The sequence below is a fragment of the Sinocyclocheilus grahami genome, unplaced genomic scaffold (genome assembly GCF_001515645.1).
Source record: "Sinocyclocheilus grahami isolate Dianchi unplaced genomic scaffold, SAMN03320097.WGS_v1.1 scaffold620.1, whole genome shotgun sequence".
Lineage (NCBI taxonomy): Eukaryota > Metazoa > Chordata > Actinopteri > Cypriniformes > Cyprinidae > Sinocyclocheilus > Sinocyclocheilus grahami.
This window is the reverse complement of record NW_015505799.1, coordinates 206,573-230,428: the sequence shown is the minus strand read 5'-3', so window position 1 is coordinate 230,428 and position 23,856 is coordinate 206,573. Positions and strand designations below refer to the sequence as shown.

The window sequence follows — 23,856 nt, the reverse complement described above, 5'->3', positions numbered from 1 at the left end:
GTGAAAAATACATCAATGAGCAAAGAGGACACTGACAGACAAGACAAGCTCTAAAATGATAGCAGATAGCACAAGCAGGTTACGTTTTGTATGAAACGGCCTCAGCTTTCTAATTGGGTCATTTTTAAAATAAATTCAAACAATAAATAACATTATGTGGGTATTTAATGTGTCGTGACAAATGCTTTAGCACCTCAGTTCAAGAGGCATGTGAACCGATCATCTCTTCCTTTTTACTAGTTGAAGCACGAAATAAACATGAATGAACATCAGAAGGTATCTTGTTTCACCAACTTTAATCTACTCTCCTGTCTGGTTTGTTTGTTGGACAAAATGGCAGATTCGTGTTTTGATTGGTCAGATCGCTGGTCAAATGAAACTCCCAGTGAAGGGTCAATGGAATATCCCTGCTATAGATATACCATAGCTATATTGTTATTTAATACATTAACATAAGTAGATATATTGTCCCAAAAGAACACAATTCTCTATATATGTCCCTTAAAACGGCTTCATCTTTTGTAAGATTAAATACTACTGATGCTGTGCTCCAACTGGTACTATTTTTGTTGGAGTGATCATAATCTTCATAAACTCTTTCTGCAGGACTTTCTGAAACAGGGAGAGCAGAAGTCCACACGCTGTGATGAGGTTGAAGCTCTGATTAAGAAGGGCTGTTCTGAAGCCAGCATAGAAAATCCTCGGGGAACTGTTAGCATCAACAAGAACCAATCTTTAACAGACCGCACAAAGGATGGAGTAAAACTGAAGCCAGACCAGATCACCCAGATTCAACCACAGAAACTCACCCTAGACCTCAGATCAGGTACTGCTTACTCCCTTCTCAACTCCAGGAATGCTTATTAAAAGATTTAGGTCATCACCTAATAAAGTTGAATGCCATGTGAAGTAATGCTCTCCTTCTAGGAATAATCAGTTCACTCCCCTGTAAAGCTTTAGTCTAAACCCATGATCTCTCATTTCAATCCAGGTGAAGCTCAGACGTTTCATCTGACATTCAAGAGGGCTGAGGATTATCCTATAGATCTCTACTACCTGATGGACCTCAGCTACTCAATGAAAGATGATTTAGAGAACGTTAAAAACCTGGGAACCGACCTTATGCTTGAAATGCAAAAGATCACCTCTGACTTCAGGATTGGTAAGGAACGTCAGAGGATCCATGCTGGATTTGTCTATATTTGTATTGCACTGATAAGTTCATAACGCCTTTTCTTTCATTCTTTGTCAATGTTTCCAGGCTTTGGCTCCTTTGTGGAGAAAACTGTCATGCCGTACATCAGCACAACACCAGCCAAACTGCTAAACCCCTGCACATCAGACCAGAACTGCACCAGCCCGTTCAGCTATAAAAATGTGCTGAGTTTGACTGCAGATGGATTTCAGTTTAATAACCTTGTTAGCAAGCAGCAGATCTCAGGAAACCTGGACTCACCAGAGGGAGGGTTCGATGCCATCATGCAAGTGGCTGTCTGTGCGGTTCGTAATTTTTTTTATATAACATTTTTTATGTTTCAATTTGTGTTTTTTGTTGTTGTATTGATTTGTAACCAATTGTCCACTGTCTACTAGGTAGATGTGGCCATGTAACCAAACTGAAGTCAAAGTAAAGTGACTTGTCCCTAACCCTGCTGACTTGTCAGGTTTTTGAAACTTAAGTTTATGCTTCCTTTTGTATATCAGAATCAGATCGGCTGGAGGAATGTTACCCGTCTGCTTGTGTTTTCCACGGATGCTGGATTCCACTTCGCTGGAGACGGAAAACTGGGCGGCATCGTGCTTCCTAATGATGGGAAATGCCATCTGCAGGATAACATGTACACCATGAGCCATTACTATGTACGTGTGTATAACACTGCGAGTCATTACTGCATAGAGAATGTATGTAAAGGTGTTTATTTCCATCCCTTCTAGGACTATCCTTCGATTGCACATCTTGTTCAAAAATTAAGTGAAAACAACATTCAGACCATTTTTGCAGTAACTGAAGAGTTCCAGCCAGTTTACCAGGTAATAAAGCAGCTATCTTTTGTCTCCTCATCTATAGGCAAGTCAGATTCTATAACACTACTGGAAATAAAATACTGCATGGGTGAAAAAGAACCCTGGACAAACTGTTTTTATCTTTGACTACAGGAGCTGAAAAACCTCATTCCAAAGTCAGCTGTGGGAACGCTATCCTCCGACTCGGGCAATGTGATAAAACTCATTATTGATGCATATAATGTGAGTAGATCTCAGTAACTAAAGAGGCTAAAAGTCCCTTTTTTTTGCTTTATTTGGTTCATCTTAGGCCAGACAGAAAATAAAAATGACGTAAATATAGTATAAATAATATAGACACATATTCACATATATATATATATATGTATGTGTATATGTATGTATGTATATATATATGTATGTATATATATATATATACAACCATACATTAATTCAAATTAATAAAAAAGAAAACACCAGGCAAGCACAATTATACACTAAATAAGGGGGGGGGGGGGGATAAAAATAATAAATAAATAAAATGAAGATGTAGTTGACTGCTTAAAATATTCCAGAAAAGGACTCCAGACTTTCAGAAAAAGTTTTGGCTTTTGTTTTATTGCGAACCGAATCTTTTCCATTTTGAGGGCATGTAAGAAATCAAAAAGAATAAGGAGGGGGAGCTGCTGACTTCCAGTTCATAAGAATAAGTCGCCTACCCAGTAGAGTTGCAAAGGCCTGTAATGTGTTTAATTTAACAGATTCTGGCAAAATACCAAACAGTGCTGTTAAGGGATTGGGTTCTATTGGTAAAGAGAAAATAACAAGACTTTCCTCCAAAAATCAGACTGTTTTGAACAAGACCAGAAAGAATGCAATAACGTAGCTGGTTCAGTTGTGCAACGAAGGCAGGTTGTGTCAAGATCAGGGAATATTTTGTTTAATTTCGTTCTAGAGCAATGGAGCATTTCTAGATGAAGAATTAGATCCCAGAAATTTCCCTTAAGTGACATTAAATTCCTCCTCCCAGAGCGCCTTGAGCGGACGCATTGAGGGGGACTGTTTTGAATTAATTATAGTAAAGATTTTAGAAATAACCCCTTTCAAAGATGTATGAAGGTCTAATATATCATCAAGGATATTTTTATTTGACAAAAAGGGAAAGTTAGAAAACTGCTTACAAATAAAGTTCAGTATCTGAAAGTATCCAAATAAACGGGAGCTGGGTAGGTTATATTTTTCTTGAAGTTGTGTAAAGGTTGCAAAACGGGTCTGAATACTTAGGACCATGTGATATTTCAGATTTTCTTTTTTAATAAATCTGCATAAATGTCAACAATTCTGTGTTTTTCTGTCAATATGGGGTGCTGTGTGTACATTAATGAGGAAAAAAAATTAACTTAAATGATTTTAGCAAATGGCTGCAATATAACAAAGAGTGAAAAATTTAAGGGGGTCTGAATACTTTCCGTACCCACTGTATGTATAGTTGACCCCATCCATCAAAGAGGGTGGAAATGATATATTGCAAAAAACAGGCGCTATAGTGCAATGGTCTTTAAGGTCTAACGCTACACGGAACTGAGGCCAAATCCTTAATGAATGTATAACAACTGGGTTATTTTTAATTAAAGTAGTATGCTTAAATGGAACTGGTACACATAGTGAAGAGGTTAAAGTTGCTGGAGTACAAGAGCTTCCATCAGTACCCACTGAGACTTCTTTAATTGCAAATCCTGCTGCACCCAATATAACAGATTCCTAAGAATATTCATTTTGATAACATTCACCCAGTGCTTAAATTGAGCGGGATCCTGTTCCGCAAAATGTCAGATTTTGGATTTTTCGTTCCGTTAATTGTTTTTAAGGATCCGATAGTGACGTGTGTGCATATGAGAGCGAGCGCATATTTGGAGGTTATGCATTGGTCCTCAACATATTTTTGACCGTGACCAGTCAGCTTTCTTCAAACTCGCTCTCATTGATGTTTTGTGAGCAGCAGAACGTTTGGAGAGAGTGTAATAATACCAGAAATAATACCAAATAAAGTGAACTATTATAATGTATAAACATTATAAAAACTATAAACATAGCTATACGTTAGTATAGCTCACTCCAAAACAAATCATATAACGGTATTCAGAACAAAACAAGAATGAAATAAAAATATATAAACCAAAACAAAGCTAGAAACTTGTGAACCATGCTCTCTATGTAATTGTGGCATCACCGTTTAGGGATGTCATTGAATGTTCCGGGAAAACTTAAGTTGTATTTTCAGTGTCGGTCACAGCGCCTTTTAATTGCTGTTTTGGATCCGGCAATTATTGATTTAAAAATTAAGCACTGCATTCACCCTTCCTATCAAAGATAGAGGGAGGCATTTCCAGGACACGAAAAGAGACTTAACATAATTATGGAGAGGAGAGGCTAAATGTCAATTTAGTGAAATTCTTTGAATTGGATTTTAATATTTTTTTGTTTCTTCCTTTGTTCTTGACAAGTTCCTGCTGAATAAAATATGTGGAAATATGACAATGCAGTTTGGGGTAAAAACAGTAATAATTGTTCAAGATAATTTAAAATATTGAATTCCAATTTTAAAAAGTTAAAATTTTAACTATTTAAAATAACTGTTTTCTATTTATTATATTTTAAAATGTGATTTATTGCTGTGATTATTATCAATAAACAGTTGAAAACAGTTGTGCTGCTTAATATTTTTGTGGAAATCATGATATATTTTTTCAGGAATCTTTGATGAATGGAAAATTCAAAAGAACAGTATTCATTTGACATTATAAACATTATAAATGTCTTTATTGTCACTTTTAATCAATTTAAAGCATCCATGCTGAACAAAAGTATACATTTTTTTCAAAAAAAATCTTGCTGACCCTAAATCTTTCATCAGTTTTTAAAAGACTCTTAAATAATCCTTTCCTAAATCTCTTTCTCAGTCTCTGTCCTCTGAGATCATTCTGGAGAACAGTAGACTCCCCGAAGGGGTTTCCATCTCCTACATCTCCCACTGCAAGAATGGAGTGAGCGAAAAAGGAGAAAATGGACGAAAGTGCTCCAACATCTCCATTGGGGATCAGGTGAGAATAATACTTAAATGAAGGTAGATGTTTTAAATAATTTTTTAAAAGTTGCATATGTGTTTTATGTTTTTGTTTTTTCATATTTGATACACAGGGCTTTTATGGCCCAAATAATATTATATAGTGAGAATATGGAGATCACATTCATGGGTTAAATTATTATTATTATTTTTTTTAATTTAATTCAGAGGTCCAAACTGAGCAAAAATATGCAGTTTGGTGCAGATGTTATTTATATGGCCCAAAATCAAAATGAAGTTCTGATAGATTGTATTGTAAAACAATGAGATCTAACAGACTGTTTACATAAAATGCATATAAATTTCAACTGTCGCTCTATATTTCCCAATAATATGTCTTAGTATAGTATTTAAATGCTTAGTTTTATGATCAATGTTCTGTAGTTTTAATTGTGGTGGACAAAATACATTGATGATTGAGAGATGCACTAATAAGTGTTCCTCAATATCCTGGTGTATCATATTTGATACATTTCAACATGATTTTTTTTTTTTTCATAAAAAAATAATGTATGGATAATCAAGCCTAAGTTGTTTCAGTCCAGTAAATGTTCATCTTAAAATATTATTGATAATATAAAAGTGATTCTTATGTTTGCATAATAAAAATAAGATTTCACAGCTAAATACAAGTGTGCAATGACTTGAAGATGGACTTTTTAGAATTATATTAAAAGGCCTTTTACTTGCTAAACAAAAGTATTAATTTCAAAGTATGAATTGATTAAAGGCTTTATAAATGCATTGTCATGCCATTTGCACTGAGCTGCTCAAAACCGCACACTCTGCTTTTTGTTGTCTTTATTTCAGTTCTGTTTTTCTCACTCTGGCCAATTTCTTTCTTTCTGCCTTTCTCTCTTCAAACCTTTTCTTCTTGTCATGTCTAGCAAGAGAACCCAATATACAAGAGCCCCATTAATAAATTCCAGAATCCAAGTTATGGAAATAAGGGCGTCACACACTGAGTCTGTACTCTTCTTTGCTGCTTGCATATGCTTTTTTTTCTTTCCTCTTTCTGTCCATTTATCTCTATCACTTTAACAACAACCTCAGACCCTTGTATATATGAACAGCTTCTATATTGTCATTTGCAGTTATTTACTCTAATTCACTAATTATTAGGGCATGACTTTTAGGTAATTTACCTAAAACTGTATGACTTATGATCTGTGAAACACAAAACCTTGAACTCCATTTTTGTATTAACTTTTGATCCTTATAGGAATAGTTTACCTAAAAATGAAAATGTACTCCTCCTCAGGCCATCCAAGATGTAGATGAGTTTGTTTCTTCATTAGAACAGATTTGGAGAAATTTGCAGTGAATGGGTGCCGTCAGAATAAGAGTTCAAACAACTGAGAAAAACATCACAATAATCCACACCACTCCAGTCCATCACATAACATCTTGTGAAGTGAAAAGCTGCGTGTTTGTAAGAAACCAATCCAACATTAAGAATTGAAGTTCAGCGGTGTAAAAGTTGTCATTTAAATCAGGAGAGAAATATGCACAGACAAAGCCGTGTTTACAAGCAAAAACAGTCCAACACAATTCTAAACAAATATGTTGGTTGATTTTGATGTGAGGGGACATTAGGGGATGGACTTTTTCTGGAGGAGTTTAAGGATTCATATTTTGGTTAAAAGCAATGGTTTAAAGTTAAAATGCCTTAATGTTGATGGACTGGAGTGGTGTGGATTATTATGGGTGTTTTTATAAGCTGTTTGAACTCTCATTCTGACGGCACCCATTCATTGCAAATTTCTCCAAATCTGTTCTGATGAAGCAAGTGATGTAATACTAAATATCTCTGTTCTAATGGAGACAAACTCCTCTACATCTTAGATGGCCTGAGGATGAGTACATTTTCATTTCTGGATGAACTATTCTTTTAAAGAGTGCAATTAATATTACAAAAATATTGCCTTTTGTAATGCTTGCTGGTTTTTGTATACTAAAAATGTTTTTTTTTTTTTTAACAACCAAAGTTTACTGCATTTGCTGTGAAGTGTCTTAACCTGGCAATTGTGTAGTTTATATTAAAGGTTGATCTAATTATCCTCTCTTCATGTTGATCTCCAGGGTGAGAACCCCATTTACAAGAGTGCGGTGACAACGGTGGTCAACCCTAAATATGAGGGCAAGTAATGGACGAATGTGTCCAGCAACACTGAATGCAGAACAATTCAAGAGGAATGGAAGAGTTGAAGTTCACTTCATTTTCTTTTTTTGTGTTTTTTTTTTTTTTAAATCACCTTTTGGCTGTGCATTTGCCACTGTTCTGTTTAATCTATTAACCTGTGTTTCTATGCATTGTTTTGGAACTGTACAGTATGTATAAACTTGAGTTTTTATTTTTTTTATGCAATCTTAGACAATAATTTCAATGTTCAGTTTTGATTTTTAGCCACAGATCTGCCTTGTTTTTCCTGAATGTTAAAACTGATCTTGTTGGGTTAGATGACGGGTTTTGTAGGTAAAATGTGGTCAAGTATGCATTAAGAATGTTATCCAAAAAAGACAAGGCTCAATTACCAGACCCACCTGCTTGAGTCCAGTAACTGGTTGATCATTAGAGTCAGTTTGTATCTTATGATGGTACAGGAAACTTTCTGAACCTGTGGATGGAGTGTCCTGTCACTGGTATAGTAGGTAGCTGTAGCGGACCACTGCTGTTTGTACACATGGTGCTTTTCATGTAGATGCTTATGTCGTCTGCAGAATTTTGGATGATTTGAGACCATATTATAATGTTTAGGTCTGTGGATCTGTGTGCTCGCCTCGCCTTTCTTTGGTCTGCGAGTCAGGTGGTTTAGTGACCTTCTATTGTGCACATTGATGATTTTAATCTATCAATCTAAAATGGACAGATTTAGTATCTTTTTAATTGCGTCACAGAAAAAATGTACAACATCTATCAAGTGTTTGATTTAAATGCCTTTGACTTGGCAACATCGGAGTTGTTTGAAAGATGTTAGAGGGACATTTTCATCATTGTCTGTGAATGGAACAATTATTATTATTATAATTGAAAACATAAGTGTGAAGTCATATGAAAAGATCTTCAGGTTTTAGATTTGTTTGAAGAATGAGGAAATGAAAACTCAGGTCCTGAATTTCTCTCCATCACTGATGCCAAATATTTACGTCTACTGTGCATGAACTATTTTCCAGATGTGGACTTCACATTTGTTTTTCTCTTTTAATTGGTCCCGTTGTAACATCTTTGTTCATAAATGAGACTAACTGCTCAGATTATTGTTGGTAAAGATCAGTGTTAAAGAAAGATTACTTCTTCTTTTTTTTTCTTTTTTTTTAATCTCTAAAGCTTTTAAAAGCTTAATCCTGTTACATACACACTTTGCATTTTAAAGTGCCTTTTTCATTTTTGCATCATGCCCGCTATCTTTTGTTTCTAGGAGTTATTTATTCAAATAAACAACCCAAAACACTGGACTGCATTGTTATCTGTCTGTTTATGAGTCGGCATGCTTTATAATTGAATGTAAGGTCTTTATATCATAATATGGAGATTTAAAATATCTTCAGTTGTGTTATGAGGATGAACAAAAGTCTTAGGGGATTGGAACAATTTGAGGGTGAGTAATTAATGACAGAACTTTCATTTTTGGGTGAACTATCCCTTTTAAGAATGTTTTTAATATTTTTACTGGAAAACAAGACACAAATACTAAGAATTTATTTCATATTTCTTAGTGAATTAGGACACATTTATTATGGAGGCATTCTTTTCCCCACAGGTCATGGTCAATGCTATGCAGGCGGAGTGTGTGACTGCCCTGTACTGTAAACGTACTGCCCTTTTTTTCCTGTCAAAAGATGTGATCAGGAGATCTGTGGTGTATGTGGACTCACATTAGACATTTAAACTGAGAACTTGTCATAGGATGTTGTAAGTCAACAAGCAGATGTTGATTGCTGTGCTTGCATGTTATTTTAGCCTAGCCTTTTAGGATTTTGATCATATATTTGTGTCATATTATTGTAAAACTGTGTGTATACTACACCGAACAAATTGTCATTATTAAAACAACATATTAGAAAACATAAATAAATCAAATAATTCTAGGGCTCCATGTGTTTCCACGCTGGTAATAGGTTACATGAGAGCTTGCTCATGAGAATGTGTTATACATACACAATATTAAGTCTTTATAGAAATGTTATAGATTATCTTAAGAGAAGCAAATCAAATTGTATTTTAATTTTAAATGGTCTGCAAAACTTGACAACTCTGTTTTCAGTGTTATTGGGATATATAAAGGTTATAACATTTAATGATCTATAAGTGATTACTTCGTAACTAATTATAATATAAAATATAAAATTATATTACCAGTGCACCACAATTCTACAAATAAACTGGTTTTGAGCTTTTATTTATCATTCATTTGTAATTGTATTTATCAAGATATCTTATCCTGCCGGTTTCTCTAGTGAACAACATTAGCATTGCATCCATCACCTTTCAGTTGAAATGGCTGATAGTTTGTAAGCATCACACATTCATGAAACTAAGCATATTTTCACTTCATTCCTTTTTAAAGCCTTCTTTGCTAGATTATCCTCAGCTTCATTTCCAGAAATCCCTTTATGGTGCCCAACAGAGTCCGACTGCCACTCTTGTCTTTTGAATACGATACAAGAGCACAAATATTTCATTCATTAAATCTTCTATGGGTGATTTCTGGGCAAATATTATTATAAATACTGATGCTGAAGTCTTATTTCCTCCTCTGTTAAACCCATTATAATGGCAATTGTTTCTTTAGAATATATTGATAAATTAGATGTTAATCTTTTTGACATTTCTGCACAATTTGATTGATTTTGACATTTCTGAAATATACACTCCTATACCTGTGGTTCATGCGATTAGATCTTTTGATCCATCTATATATATATATGTGTAAATACTTTATATTAAATTATATATATATATATATATATATATAATTCTAATTAGTTATTCAAATTATTTGGACTTTTTTATGACTTTTTTTTATGTCTGATGGGAGTCAAATCTTTTTCTTTTTTTTCTCTAATGTGAGTCTGTTCTGGAGGAGGGGCCTCACTCTGACATTTCTGTTGTTTCTGTTTGTGATGCTTTCCAAATGACTGCTCAGCGCCCTTCAGCTACAAAAAAAAAACGTCCTGAACTTGACAGATGATGGTGCATTGTTCTCCCAAGAAGTCAGTAAGCAGAAAACCTCTGGAAACCTGAACTCTCCCGAGGCAGGATTTGATGCAATCATGCAAGTTGTGGTCTGCACAGTGAGTCGATCTGAACATTCCATAAATGCCAGAGAGCTATGGGCAAAGTCAAAGTCGTGTTGTACTTGCCCTGCAAATGGCTGTGTCCACATCGACTTTCCTTTTATTCCAATAAAATAGTTTTTCTAATAGTAAAAGCTTCAAATTTAGAATTTCAGAAGCTGTACACAAAGTTTCAGTTAATCATCACCATCTTCATAAATTAATTCTAACTGTAGCCTGAGGGTTCTGATTTAATGATCAAACACTAACCATGTAGTCAACGTGTGACAGAGCCCTCAATATTCTCATTGAGTCCTATGGAGCAGCATGAAGCTGTGTTCTGTTAGCTGTGTTTTGATTGTATCTCAGGAAGTGATCGGCTGGAGGAATGTCACTCGCCTCCTTGTGTTCTCCACAGATGCTGGATTCCATTTTGCTGGAGATGGAAAACTAGGTGGCATCGTTCATCCAAATGAGGGGAAATGCCATCTTGAGAATAATATGTACACCATGAGCAACTACTTTGTAAGTATGAGTTTTATAGATAGAAATGTCATAGTGTGTCTTTCATTTCAGTTGTTATTTTTACAGGACTACCCCACCATCTCTCAGCTGGTAGACACACTGAGTGACAACAACATTCAGACCATCTTTGCTGTGACAGAGCAATTCCGGGATCTTTATCAGGTGTGTGCAATGTGTATATTATATCTTCTCCACATTGCAACAACATCATGTTCATCATCTCATAATATAAGCATCTGGTTTAACTCAGATTGTAGTCTGTATTGACTCATAATGCATATATATATATGTGTGTGTGTGTGTGTGTGTGTGTGTGCAATAGGAACTGTCTGCTCTAATCCCTAAATCAGCAGTGGGGACACTGTCTACCAACTCTACCAATGTCATCCAGCTCATCATTGATGCATATAATGTGAGTTCAAGTTATGCATCAAATATCTCTGTCAGTAATGGTTGGCTGTGGTCAACTCTAATTCCTTTTAGAGTTAAAAGGAAGTGAAACCAAAACCACTGTTTCTCTTTTCTTGCTTGCAAAAGATTTTACTTGACAGCCCGTTCCCACGCATGAGGGTTGTTTATAATCTTAAATATGTACTCAGTCCATTTGAATGATCAGAAAAAGGGTAAGAGGCGTATTGCTCAGTCAGATCAACAGTTCTGCGACCAGTAAAATTAGAAGTTTAAAGGCACAGTGCACCTAAAAATGAAAATTCTGTCATCATTTACTCACCCTCATGTCATTCCAAATCTTCCTCCTTCTGTGAAACAAAAAAGAAGATATTTTGAAGTACTGAATTTCCAATTATCTTCTTTTGTATCCCACACAATAAAGAAAGCCATACAGGTTTAAAACGCCATGAGGGCGAATAAATGATAACAGAATTTGAGTGAACTATCCCTTTAATTAATACTCTTTGTTTAATTGTGTCCGTCAGTCTTTGTCCTCAGGGGTCATTCTGGAGAACAGCAAACTACCTGCTGGTGTGTCCATCTCCTACATCTCCCACTGCAAGAATGGAGTGAGTGAAAAAGGAGAAAATGGTCGAAAGTGCTCCAACATCTCTATTGGGGATGAGGTGAGAGAGTGAATGCAATAAATGCCATCTGAACTTGTCTGTAGAGTGACTCCATTTTGCTAGCTGTAGCTTAAGCTTAGTGCACAAGTTATCATATTGTAGCAAAATTCCAGCTCATTGCCATTCACCAATGATATTCTAGTTTGCATACATTTAAGACACATTCCATTTCAGACTGTAGCAGCACTGAGCAACACCCAATGAAATTGCAAAAGGAAAGACTGGGAGAGGAGAGCAAGTTGTTGGGGGAGGGCGCAGGGTGTGCGCTAATTGTTATAATTCTGTTTTCTGCCAATCAGCTTGTTGATGGTTTGCCAAATCTTCTTCCCATTTCCTCTTGCATCTTCAATAGTATCAATGAAGAAGTTGGCTTTAGCTTGTCTTAGCCTTTTTATTACTTTATTTCTTAAGGAGGTACATTTTTGTCGGTCTATTGTAAGACCTGTTTTTAAAGATTGTTTCAATAATTGATCTCTTTCCTTCATAAGTTTCCTACACTCTTCATTTAGCCAGGGCAATATATCCCTGCTTTTCTTTTGACTCCGCTTTCTGAGGTAGGGCCCCATAACTTTCTTAATTGTTGATGTAAATTGGTCACAGTCACTCTCCAGATCACCTTTAGAGAGGACCCCATTCCAATCAATCTCTCTTAGTGCCACCCCAAGGTTTTCCTGTTGACTAATTGGAACTGATTCATATTTACATATTGGTGTGACTGAGGAATGAAAACGATGTCTTTTTAACTTCCTGGAAAAAAGAATGATATTGTGATCTGACAGCCCTGTCACTAAATTATAAGTCTTAGTAATTCTTTCCGGTGTATTTGTAAATAATAAATCTATTTTAGTTTCAGACCGATTAGTTATTCTTGTAGGTTGTTCAATTAACTGTGTAAGATTAAAAAAATCTGTAATATTTTTAAGCTTTTTTCTTCCACCTTTATCACTCCAATTTATATTAAAGTCCCCCATCAATATAACCTCTTTGTTAAAATCCAAACTATAAAGGAGGTTTTTTAATTGATCATAGAACTCAAGCTTTGCTGAGGGGTTTCGATATAGACAAATTAAACTAAATGTCATTTCAACTGAAAGTGAAATGTTGACACCAACACACTCAATATCAGTTTCCCTATGCCATTCAATTTGTTTGCATTTAATAGTACTTAATTTATTATTAAGGCATTCTTTTCCCCACAGGTCATGGTCAATGCGAGTGCAAAAAGTGTATCTGTGACGCCAACTACAAAGGAAGTGCTTGCGAATGCCCTTTGGACACCTCCACCTGTCTGGCCAGTAACAGACTGATCTGTAACGGTCGGGGCACCTGCTAATGCAGTGAGTGTAAATGTACCGACCAAAGATTTGAGGGTCCAACCAGTGAAATCTGCCCAACCTGCCTAAGAATTTGCACAAAACACTAGTGAGTTATTGGCGGAGCATTTGCTAATGAGGTTAGGCTAACATAGATAACCCAGTAGATTGAATTACTGGCTTGTAGTCAGTTTTGTATCTGAATAACTTGTGTCGTGCTCTAAAACAGTGTGTCGCACTAAATACATTCTTCTGTGTTGAGTGCCAACAATTTGGCACAGGTAGCAAGAAACATACATGTGAGATCGACTGCAGATCCTTCAGTCTAACAGCAGTGAAGACTAAGGAGGAACTTCCTCAGCCCAATGACCAGCCCTACATCGATCTCTGCAAAGAGCGCAACGTTGATGACTGTTGGTTCTTCTTCACCTACGCTACCAAGAACGATGACAACATTGATGTCCTTGTGGCTGAAAAAAAAGGTAAAAATTATGGACAAATGTTACCAAGTACAATTCTTTTTACAAATATTAAATACAAATATGAGTACTGGACTCTTAACTTTTAAAGTAAACCTGATTGATTTTACTATTTGAATGCACCTGTCACTTCCATGAAATTGCAGCAATTAGCAAACGAAAAATGATCCAATCAATTCCCAATGGATAAAATAAGTCCCACCCTACATTTTTTCTTGTTTGAGACTCGGATATATGTACATCACAATAGTGGAAAAAGACGACTGCAACTTCTGTTTCTTGCAGACTCTTATTTCATAGCTATTGATAACTAGTTTACAAGTTTTACCTTGTTTCCCATAATGCTTTGAGCCTGTGTTCACAGAGTGTCCCTCTGGCCCTGACATCATCCCCATCGTAGCGGGTGTGGTCGCAGGAATCGTTCTGATTGGTTTAGCACTTCTGCTCATCTGGAAGCTGCTCATGATTATTCATGACCTCAGAGAGTTCGCCAAGTTCGAGAAAGAGAAGATGAATGCCAGATGGGACACAGTATGCACCTCTATTAATATTTCTTTTTTAATATTGCAAATAAATACATTTTAAGGGGTTCATACTGAACATGCTATGAGAAAAATTCTGGGATAATACCTACTGTTCTGTTTAGGGTGACAACCCCATCTACAAGAGTGCTGTGACAACTGTGGTGAACCCCAAATATGAGGGAAATTGATGGATCTTCAGGATGGCTTGCAGCAGTGGTTCTCAGATGGTCTTTGCTTCATCGCCCAGATTTTACATTGGTGACCTAATATAGTATCATAAACTGTATTTAAAGTAATCTGGAACCGATTTTGAATTTGGACCAAAATACCCACTCATACCCACTTGTCAACAACAGTTTTATCCTCCCTTTTAAATTTTGGGTCCCAACCTCCCAGTTGAGAACTGATTTGTAAGCTAGTTTCCTATTGCTTGATTATATTTCTCTATTTTGTAATGTTTATATGTAAATATTAAACTCCTCATTTCCCGTGAGATTATGGTTTTCCAGAGCACAAGAAGTCACAACAAGATTCACCAATGATTATTATTTTTGAAAACGTTCTATAAAGCCAATAAAACAGTGTCGGGTATATTAAATACAGTATTGATAGTCTCATTGTGTGGGTGACATTTTTTCAGTGGTGGGCCGTCAGAGCCAGCAAGCCTTCTCTGCTGGCCTAAACACTATCAGAATCACTGATTTAGTTTAATATTTTTTCCATGAATGTGCATTAAATTATTTCCAATAGTCTATTCTCTTTAGTTCATAGCTTTTCTCTTGGAAAAACAGTAGTCCTAATGACTGCGAAAAACAACCACACACCTCCTCGGCACCGGCTCAGTGAAAGACTCGTGAAGATGAAAAACCACTCGAGTATGGTAGGTTAATTATTATCGCTTGATGCGTTGTATGCTGATGTTATTTGCGCGATATAAAGCCAGGTTTAAGTTTCGTGAAGACGAAATAAAGCAGTAAGAGAACATTAAATTGTTAGGTCAACTTTAAAACACATGTAATCACCTTATTTGTTTTATACCAATGCTATCTGTAAGGTATAAATGCGTTTGGGTGAATAAATGTCTCTAAGAACATCGGATGGACTGTATTTGTGATACACCCAAAATCTACATATTGGCACCTAAAATCTATTGTGCTTGTTTTCCCTGCTACCACAGTAGTATTTAGTTGTATTCAATACCGAAAACGGTTAAAAAAAGAAAAAGGGAACAAGACAATAGAAGGGGTTAAGTGTATTTTTGCAGCAATTAGTTCTGCCACAGCATCTCTTCATGCTGCTACTTAGATCATATGCCTGAAGCCTCCCACAGGTGATTGGTGCCACTCACTGACCAATCAGGCGGCGTCTCGCTGCCATTGCAAAGTTATTAACCCTGTGGCAGTCTCGGACTGTCCCCGGGGTCTGCTTACAGCCTTAATCTGACGCAAATAACTCCTTCATTTCCCAGCCGGATCTTTTAACGGGGGTTGCGTTGTCTTCATTTAACCGAGGAGATTCTCAGCTGTGTGCATTTGCACTTATGTCATAATTTGGCTGTTGTCCTAGAGATATGGCAGCACCTTCACCCTTGAGGTCAAGAGTATGGTCATGGTCAATGCTCATGTTTATGTCAATATGTGTGACAGGCATGGACGATGACGGACTGATTGTTACCCCTCTGGAGGGTCAGACGGGTACAGAGGTGTGGGTCTTCTGGAAGCGGAGGTAAACCCACACTTGCACTAGATCATATCTTGGGTGCTTTATCTTAGACATTGCATATCAGAACATACACGCATAAACACATGCGATTACATCATATGTTGTTAATGCATGTTTTTTTCTTTTTTTTTATAGTTGCACACTTATATCTGGATGTTTTTTTTGTGCTTTATGTATTGTGGTCTTATGATGTAAGGTGGTTATGATGTAAGTGTATGTATGAAGGAGAAAGTATATATGACTGCTTTAGCAGACAGAAGGGGAATGGTGAATGTTTTTGCAGTGAAATGTGATCTTATGGGCATCTCATTACTGCCATGAGGCACTTGTCTCTTTGCGTCTAGTGGGAATAGTGTTTGAGATTGCTGCAACATCAATAAGATAAAGCTGGGGAGAAATCTCCTTTTAAAGGGAACATTTTGGGCTTTGTCATCTTTGACCAAGCTTGATTGAAGCTGCAATGCTTCCCTGATGTTCCTGTGAAAACTGCATGTGTGAAGACATACAAAGGAACAAAATGTTGTGCCTCACAGGGCCATAGTGTTACAAATATAAACATACATATGCCTAACCTACTGATAGAAGTAATTTACCATTTATGCAGCTGTCAAATCATTGTATAAGTAGGACTTTAATAAAGGAATGTTGCTAGTTAAGTTAAGGTTACTCTGAAGTGACTCGTGTAATGAATCTCACTTCAGAAGGATGATCAAATAACTTTATAGCTTGGATATCAAATATGATTTTACTTTACAGTAAAATAGCCTCAGATGCTGAGATGGCATTAAATAAAATACTACTACTACTACTAAGGGTGCTTTCACACTTGGTTCGATTGCTTGGTCCGAACCAGAGTTTGATTGCTCCCCCCTCCCCCGACTGGACTGTGTTCACATTATATTATTTGGGTCCAAACCGCGGTTCGTTCACATCAAGCCAGCAGCTATTTACCCCTTTGCTTAGTAACGACGGCGCCAGAGATTTGCTCTCTTCAATTTTATATTTATGGTTTTGAACCGTTGGTTTTGTTTCCAAATTAGCTTCAGTACATAACGCCACTTACGTCTGTCTTACGAATGTACTACAAATGTTCTAAAGAATTCTGATGGCGAACAGAAATTATGCAGCTCTCTGCTTCAGTCACGCTCGTCAGGAAAGTGAGTGAAACGCACAAACACATTTTTATCAAATAATACGTCATTAATAGCGGTTCACTTTTGTGATTTGGTACGATTGCTTTCACATCAGCAGCAAACCGTACCGGAGATCACTTGAACCGTGCTCCAGACCACCCCTTTTAAGCGGACTCTGGTACGGTTCACGGGTGCGCACCCAAGTTCGGAAGACCGCATTCACATCATCCAAACGAACCGAACTCTGACATCAGTCGAACCCGGGTACGCAACAAATGTGCTAGTGTGAAAGCACCCCAACTTTTACAGGTTTTTTTTCTTTTACTGGGTGATGAATAATTTTTTTTAAAGCAGTCCTTCAAGCATTTTGATGAACTTGATAAGTAGTTATAATATTTAATTTCGAAGTTGCATGGTTAATATTCAAATGTTACATTGATTTGATACTCTATATAATTTATCTTTTTTTTAATTATTTTTCTTTTGACCGGAAAAGCATTTGTTTCATTGTGGTTTATTATTATTATTATTGTTATTTTACAGCTAATTTAGAAAGGTTTTGTGACACATGTGAAATGAAACCAACTTCTGTAAGGAAGGGAAGTCTATAATTAATTGTTTTTATTTGTTGGGGTTTTTTTAAAGTGAAAATTTATTTTTCAAATACTTATTTTTCAATCATGGAACAGGCAGCAGTAATTGAATGAATGAATGATGCATTTATATAGCGCTTTATTGTGTATTGTTGTACACCCAAAGCGCTTTACAATCATGTGGGGGGGTCACTCCTCAACCACCACCAGTGTGCAGCATCCACTTGGATGATGTGATGGCAGCCACAGGACAACAGCGCCAGATTTGTGATTTTAAAGTACTCTTTATTTTCAGAAAATGACAAACGCATCACGTTTTTTAATTCTTTATAATTGAATGAATGAATGATGCATTTATATAGCGCTTTATTGTGTATTGTTGTACACCCAAAGCGCTTTACAATCATGTGGGGGGGTCACTCCTCAACCACCACCAGTGTGCAGCATCCACTTGGATGATGTGATGGCAGCCACAGGACAACAGCGCCAGTGCGCTCACCACACACCAGCTACAGGTGGAGAGGAGAGAGACTCATAGAGCCAATCAAGTGGATGGGGATTATTAGGAGGCCATGATTGACAAGGGCCAGTGGAGGGAATTTGGCCAGGACACCGGGGTTACACCCCTACTCTTTACGAGAAGTGCCATGGGATTTTTAATGACCACAGAGAGTCAGGACCTCGGTTTAATGTCTCATCCGAAAGACGGAAATTGAAGGCAATGAAATGCAGCCCTTCTGTCATTAGGTCATCTGTTTTTGCCTTGTGCTGTCATTGACTACAAGATGGATTTAGTAGAAAAGCAGTTCACCGACAGCCAAATACTAATCGGTTAAGAACGATTGTCTTTGTATAGACTTTATTACTCTGTCGTCATTTTTCCCATATCGGTTAAATTGTGTATCTTAAGCACACCGGCGAAAAAGACTTGTTTTTTGAAGAGGCGCGCTCTGCAGAAGGTATGGGGAGTGGTTTTCACTCCCTCCCCGCGTGTCTTCGAGCTCCAGAAGCGCATGCGTTGTAAGCCCATGTGGGAATGGCTGATCTGGGATCGGGGGGTTGGGCCGCTAAACACGAGCGGACCGTTAAAGAGTGTTTTTAATGTCCGCCATGTTGGCCATGGCGCACTGAGCCTGGAATCAGGGACCGGAGCGCGCTGGAAACACACACCGAGAGAGAGCGACCGACACCCGGCCTCGCGCCTCCGCTCGCCCCGCCACCTCCACCGAGCGACCCGTGCACTGCTGGACACCGAACCGGCATCATCCATGAGAACTTTAATCGGACCAGTAGGGAACATTAGGGGATCGGATAGATTTATGCTGCATCTCGAATTATAAAGAAAAATGAGTAAACTGTCGTTTCGGGCGCGGGCGCTGGACGCTTCCAAGCCTCTACCCGTCTTCCGCTGCGAGGACCTGCCCGACCTGCACGAATATGCGTCTATTAACCGGGCAGTGCCACAGATGCCCACGGGGATGGAGAAAGAGGAGGAATCGGTACGTTTTATTGCTTAGAGTCATGTATTTTGAACACAATTTCAGTTGTATTGTCAGAGGCGCGTCCCTTGCTTCTCTGCGCCAGTGTACACAAAATGGCCGCCATTTTTCCTGCAGAAAAGCGTCAAATATGTCGCTACCGTCCGAGACGGCCGAGGTTTAGTATATTGGGCCCAAACGTTAGAGGTTTTTCTCTACAAATATAACCTCGGAGGTAATTACTACGCAGTATTTATGTCTGTAGACGGTTTACGGAGTACAAAGGAGTCACGTGACCACGGGCAAAGCGACCATTTTGTTGATTATCTTGGGGCTCCGTTTAATTGCAGTACCGCGCACTGACCTGAGGGGGCGCCAATCTGCGCCTTGCATACACCACAATCACCAATTAACACCCAGCAAAACAATCTGTGCAGTATTCTCTCATATTTGAACGTTGCAAAATCTCAATGTTTTATTTTCTGAAGAGACATATGGTTCAGTGAGAATAGTTGTCATGTCAATTGAAGCATTAGTGTTTTTTTTAATCGGATGTGTTTTGCATTAAGTGCATTGTGAAAGGCATTATTAGCGAATGCATCTCTGAATTGACAGGAAGCCTATCTGGCTCTACCGGTCTGTTTAGGTGTACGCAATGATCCGTTTGACCGGTGCAGGGGCGCACGAGGCCTTGTTTTGTTTTCTCAACACGGGCAACTGGAGCTCTTGACAGCTGCATTTTATCTGTACATCCGCATCATGCAAGCAAACGTTATGCACATCTCTCATGTAATACAGTCTTCTATTTTTTTTTTAGCAACTACTGTGGAAATATAGATGAGATCCATTAAAATGTAATTATTTCCCCCTTTAAATTTTTCTGTGTATTTTTGTATTTGTTTCTCAGTTGTGATTTTAATGCATAAAAATAAATCAGTGTTTTAAACTAAATTGTGCTTGTTTTACATATCTGTTATTTTAAAGCATTTCTATAATGTGTCTGAATGAGAATGTTTGACATTTTCTGCGCAGCTTTGATAATATGTGCAGGGGTAAATATGTATGCAGTAAACATGTCTGTCTAAAAGCGATGGTGTGAAAATACTGGCTAACCTCAGCACTCTGGGGCAGGTGGCAAGAGTAATGCTCTCTCTGGTGTTTGTGTGAGACAGTGGAGTGAAGATGCTGCTGTCCCACTCAAAGTGTTTTATCATATGCTAATAATGAGGTCTCTGGGGGTCAGGGCTGTCAAATGATGCTCTGGTGTCTTTTGTACTTCAGGGACCAACATTAGTGCTTGATCTATGTGGATTTTTAATGATTGATGATATTAGGTCTGCGATGAGGCTTTCATTAGTGTACATCATTTTATATCAGTATAACAATATTGTTTTTTTTCTTGAAAATTATGTGCATATGTACATAGATTACCCAATTTTTACATACCGTAAAATAGAGGTCAGTGTCTGCCGTCTGGGATTGTTTTTTGAGCACGTGTAATTGTTTGTGCTGGCGTGCCAGTGTTTTGGTATGGCTTGCATCTGACAGATCCGGCTCTGCTGTTTTCAGGGGTTTGCTTGGTGGGGGCTAGGCTTCGGTCGCAATAGTCAATTAGTACAATCTGTATGCGTTTTTAGAAGTGGTAGCTTATTTATTGTGCTGACAATGTACTGTGCTGTTTGACAGTTTGCATATTAAAGCGTCTTCCCCATTTAGACTACTACTACTCACCTGGCCGCTGCATTGTTTTGCACGTGCACTGTTGCATTCTTATTTTGAATTTATCAGAAATTAGATGTTTTTACTACTATATGCTTTTTAGGGCTATATCGTATCACTGTATTTGATTGTGCATGTATATAGCATTTCTTTCTCATGTTAATACATCAACACTTGTTTCAGCATTTTGCGTTTGTGCATTATTTGGTAATTATAAAAATAACAATTATGCACAAGGCAGTCTAAATAAGCTCAAAATTGATACAATGATGGTAATTATCCAACAAAAATAAAATAATGCATGATGAACGTATATAATATTTAGAATCAACATATTTTTTTTATTAGAATGTGCATTTAAATTTCGCATAATGTAATGATAATGTTTCAAATCATGATGTATTGTGAATTAAATGTTAATACCTGGCTCTAATGCGGTTTCATTTTGGTGTATTGTTCGCAAGGGCAACACAATAGAAATTTGTTTTCAGTTAAGTTTTTTTGTGGCCATTAAGATTTTGTATGATGTTTTTTATTTATTTATTGACAATCCAAATAATATCTTTAGAGTCTGTGTAAATGATAGATGCATAGATATTTTTCTGTTTTCAGACGACAGGATGAATACAAACTAGTGACTATGGCTGATCTGGGATCGGGGGGTTGGGCCGCTAAACACGAGCGGACCGTTAAAGAGTGTTTTTAATGTCCGCCATGTTGGCCATGGCGCACTGAGCCTGGAATCAGGGACCGGAGCGCGCTGGAAACACACACCGAGAGAGAGCGACCGACACCCGGCCTCGCGCCTCCGCTCGCCCCGCCACCTCCACCGAGCGACCCGTGCACTGCTGGACACCGAACCGGCATCATCCATGAGAACTTTAATCGGACCAGTAGGGAACATTAGGGGATCGGATAGATTTATGCTGCATCTCGAATTATAAAGAAAAATGAGTAAACTGTCGTTTCGGGCGCGGGCGCTGGACGCTTCCAAGCCTCTACCCGTCTTCCGCTGCGAGGACCTGCCCGACCTGCACGAATATGCGTCTATTAACCGGGCAGTGCCACAGATGCCCACGGGGATGGAGAAAGAGGAGGAATCGGTACGTTTTATTGCTTAGAGTCATGTATTTTGAACACAATTTCAGTTGTATTGTCAGAGGCGCGTCCCTTGCTTCTCTGCGTCAGTGTATACAAAATGGCCGCCATTTTTCCTGCAGAAAAGCGTCAAATATGTCGCTACCGTCCGAGACGGCCGAGGTTTAGTATATTGGGCCCAAACGTTAGAGGTTTTTCTCTACAAATATAACCTCGGAGGTAATTACTACGCAGTATTTATGTCTGTAGACGGTTTACGGAGTACAAAGGAGTCACGTGACCACGGGCAAAGCGACCATTTTGTTGATTATCTTGGGGCTCCGTTTAATTGCAGTACCGCGCACTGACCTGAGGGGGCGCCAATCTGCGCCCTTACATACACAACAATCACCAATTAACACCCAGCAAAACAATCTGTGCAGTATTCTCTCATATTTGAACGTTGCAAAATCTCAATGTTTTATTTTCTGAAGAGACATATGGTTCAGTGAGAATAGTTGTCATGTCAATTGAAGCATTAGTGTTTACTACTATATGCTTTTTAGGGCTATATCGTATCACTGTATTTGATTGTGCATGTATATAGCATTTCTTTCTCATGTTAATACATCAACACTTGTTTCAGCATTTTGCGTTTGTGCATTATTTGGTAATTATAAAAATAACAATTATGCACAAGGCAGTCTAAATAAGCTCAAAATTGATACAATGATGGTAATTATCCAACAAAAATAAAATAATGCATGATGAACGTATATAATATTTAGAATCAACATATTTTTTTTATTAGAATGTGCATTTAAATTTCGCATAATGTAATGATAATGTTTCAAATCATGATGTATTGTGAATTAAATGTTAATACCTGGCTCTAATGCGGTTTCATTTTGGTGTATTGTTCGCAAGGGCAACACAATAGAAATTTGTTTTCAGTTAAGTTTTTTTTGTGGCCATTAAGATTTTGTATGATGTTTTTTATTTATTTATTGACAATCCAAATAATATCTTTAGAGTCTGTGTAAATGATAGATGCATAGATATTTTTCTGTTTTCAGACGACAGGATGAATACAAACTAGTGACTTGATTTGGTACTAGTCTCTAAATGGGTCTGAAAAGTCTCTAAATCTAGCAACAAAGTGGCTAAATTGGCAACACCGGATAATGTTAGCTTTCAGTCACAATACTTGTGACCATCCAGCCAAACCCCACACAAACTTTCACTTGCAATTTAACTAAATCGTATATGTGTGTGTGTATATAGGAGCACCATCTCCAGCGGGCCATCTCTGCTCAGCAGGTGTACGGGGAGAAGAGGGACAACATGGTGATTCCCGTCCCAGAGGCCGAGAGCAACATCGCCTACTATGAGTCCCTCTACCCGGGGGACTTCAGGATGCCCAAACAGCTCATTCACATACAGCGTGAGTCATTCTGCCTTTATCCAGACCATATATTTATTTTAGTCATTTAGCAGACGCTTTTATCCAAAGCGACTTACAAATGAGGACAACCGGAGCCATCAATTCTAGTAGTAAAACAACTAAAAACACATCCAAAGCTAAAACTTTATAAATACTACTTATACACATTTTAAAAATAAATACATAAAATAAAAATGACAAATGCATAGAACAAAATTTCAAAACTTAACATTTAAATGAAAAACAAAAAATAAAGCTAAAACAATTCAAAATATTAAAGAACAAAAGGTATAAGACTAAGAGTATAATAATGATTCTAACATAACACTAAGCCAAACACCAAAAAAAAAAAACTACATTTGTGTATG

The 23,856-nt window shown here is 37.5% G+C and overlaps 3 protein-coding genes and 1 long non-coding RNA gene across 6 annotated transcripts in view; all 4 read left to right on the top strand.

The window, feature by feature from the left end:
- LOC107557789 (integrin beta-1-B-like) overlaps window positions 1-13,420 on the top strand; it is a 29,316-nt gene extending 15,896 nt beyond the window's left edge. The window contains exons 4-17 of the mRNA XM_016241327.1: window positions 607-826; window positions 992-1,162; window positions 1,262-1,500; window positions 1,705-1,860; window positions 1,936-2,031; window positions 2,158-2,247; window positions 4,965-5,105; window positions 7,211-7,272; window positions 10,276-10,423; window positions 10,775-10,930; window positions 10,997-11,092; window positions 11,253-11,342; window positions 11,866-12,006; window positions 13,206-13,420. Coding sequence (XP_016096813.1) covers window positions 607-826; window positions 992-1,162; window positions 1,262-1,500; window positions 1,705-1,860; window positions 1,936-2,031; window positions 2,158-2,247; window positions 4,965-5,105; window positions 7,211-7,272; window positions 10,276-10,423; window positions 10,775-10,930; window positions 10,997-11,092; window positions 11,253-11,342; window positions 11,866-12,006; window positions 13,206-13,313 — 1,914 coding nt within the window. The 3' untranslated portion in view covers window positions 13,314-13,420. The remainder of the gene's footprint in view (window positions 1-606; window positions 827-991; window positions 1,163-1,261; window positions 1,501-1,704; window positions 1,861-1,935; window positions 2,032-2,157; window positions 2,248-4,964; window positions 5,106-7,210; window positions 7,273-10,275; window positions 10,424-10,774; window positions 10,931-10,996; window positions 11,093-11,252; window positions 11,343-11,865; window positions 12,007-13,205) is intronic.
- LOC107557808 (uncharacterized) lies at window positions 5,876-8,582 on the top strand. Its single transcript, XR_001605432.1, has 2 exons — window positions 5,876-6,093; window positions 7,211-8,582. It is a non-coding gene; the product is annotated as an uncharacterized lncRNA (long non-coding RNA).
- On the top strand, window positions 13,390-14,905 carry LOC107557788 (integrin beta-1-like; the record flags this gene model as incomplete). The annotated part of the gene is made up of 4 exons (XM_016241326.1): window positions 13,390-13,428; window positions 13,582-13,801; window positions 14,163-14,329; window positions 14,445-14,905. Coding segments are annotated over 4 exons (492 nt in total), but the record flags the coding sequence as incomplete, so codon positions are not given.
- A 974-nt stretch (window positions 14,906-15,879) lies between these two features.
- The window catches only part of LOC107557801 (enhancer of polycomb homolog 1-like), an 18,824-nt gene continuing 10,847 nt past the window's right edge, over window positions 15,880-23,856 (top strand). The window contains exons 1-2 of one of the 3 annotated variants that reach the window (XM_016241352.1): window positions 15,880-16,047; window positions 23,329-23,488. In XM_016241352.1, the coding sequence (XP_016096838.1) occupies window positions 23,389-23,488 (100 nt within the window). In that variant the 5' untranslated portion in view covers window positions 15,880-16,047; window positions 23,329-23,388. Of the gene's footprint in view, window positions 16,048-18,727; window positions 19,270-21,615; window positions 22,071-23,328; window positions 23,489-23,856 lie in introns of those variants that run through there. The other 2 variants (XM_016241351.1, XM_016241350.1) reach the window with 2 other exon arrangements.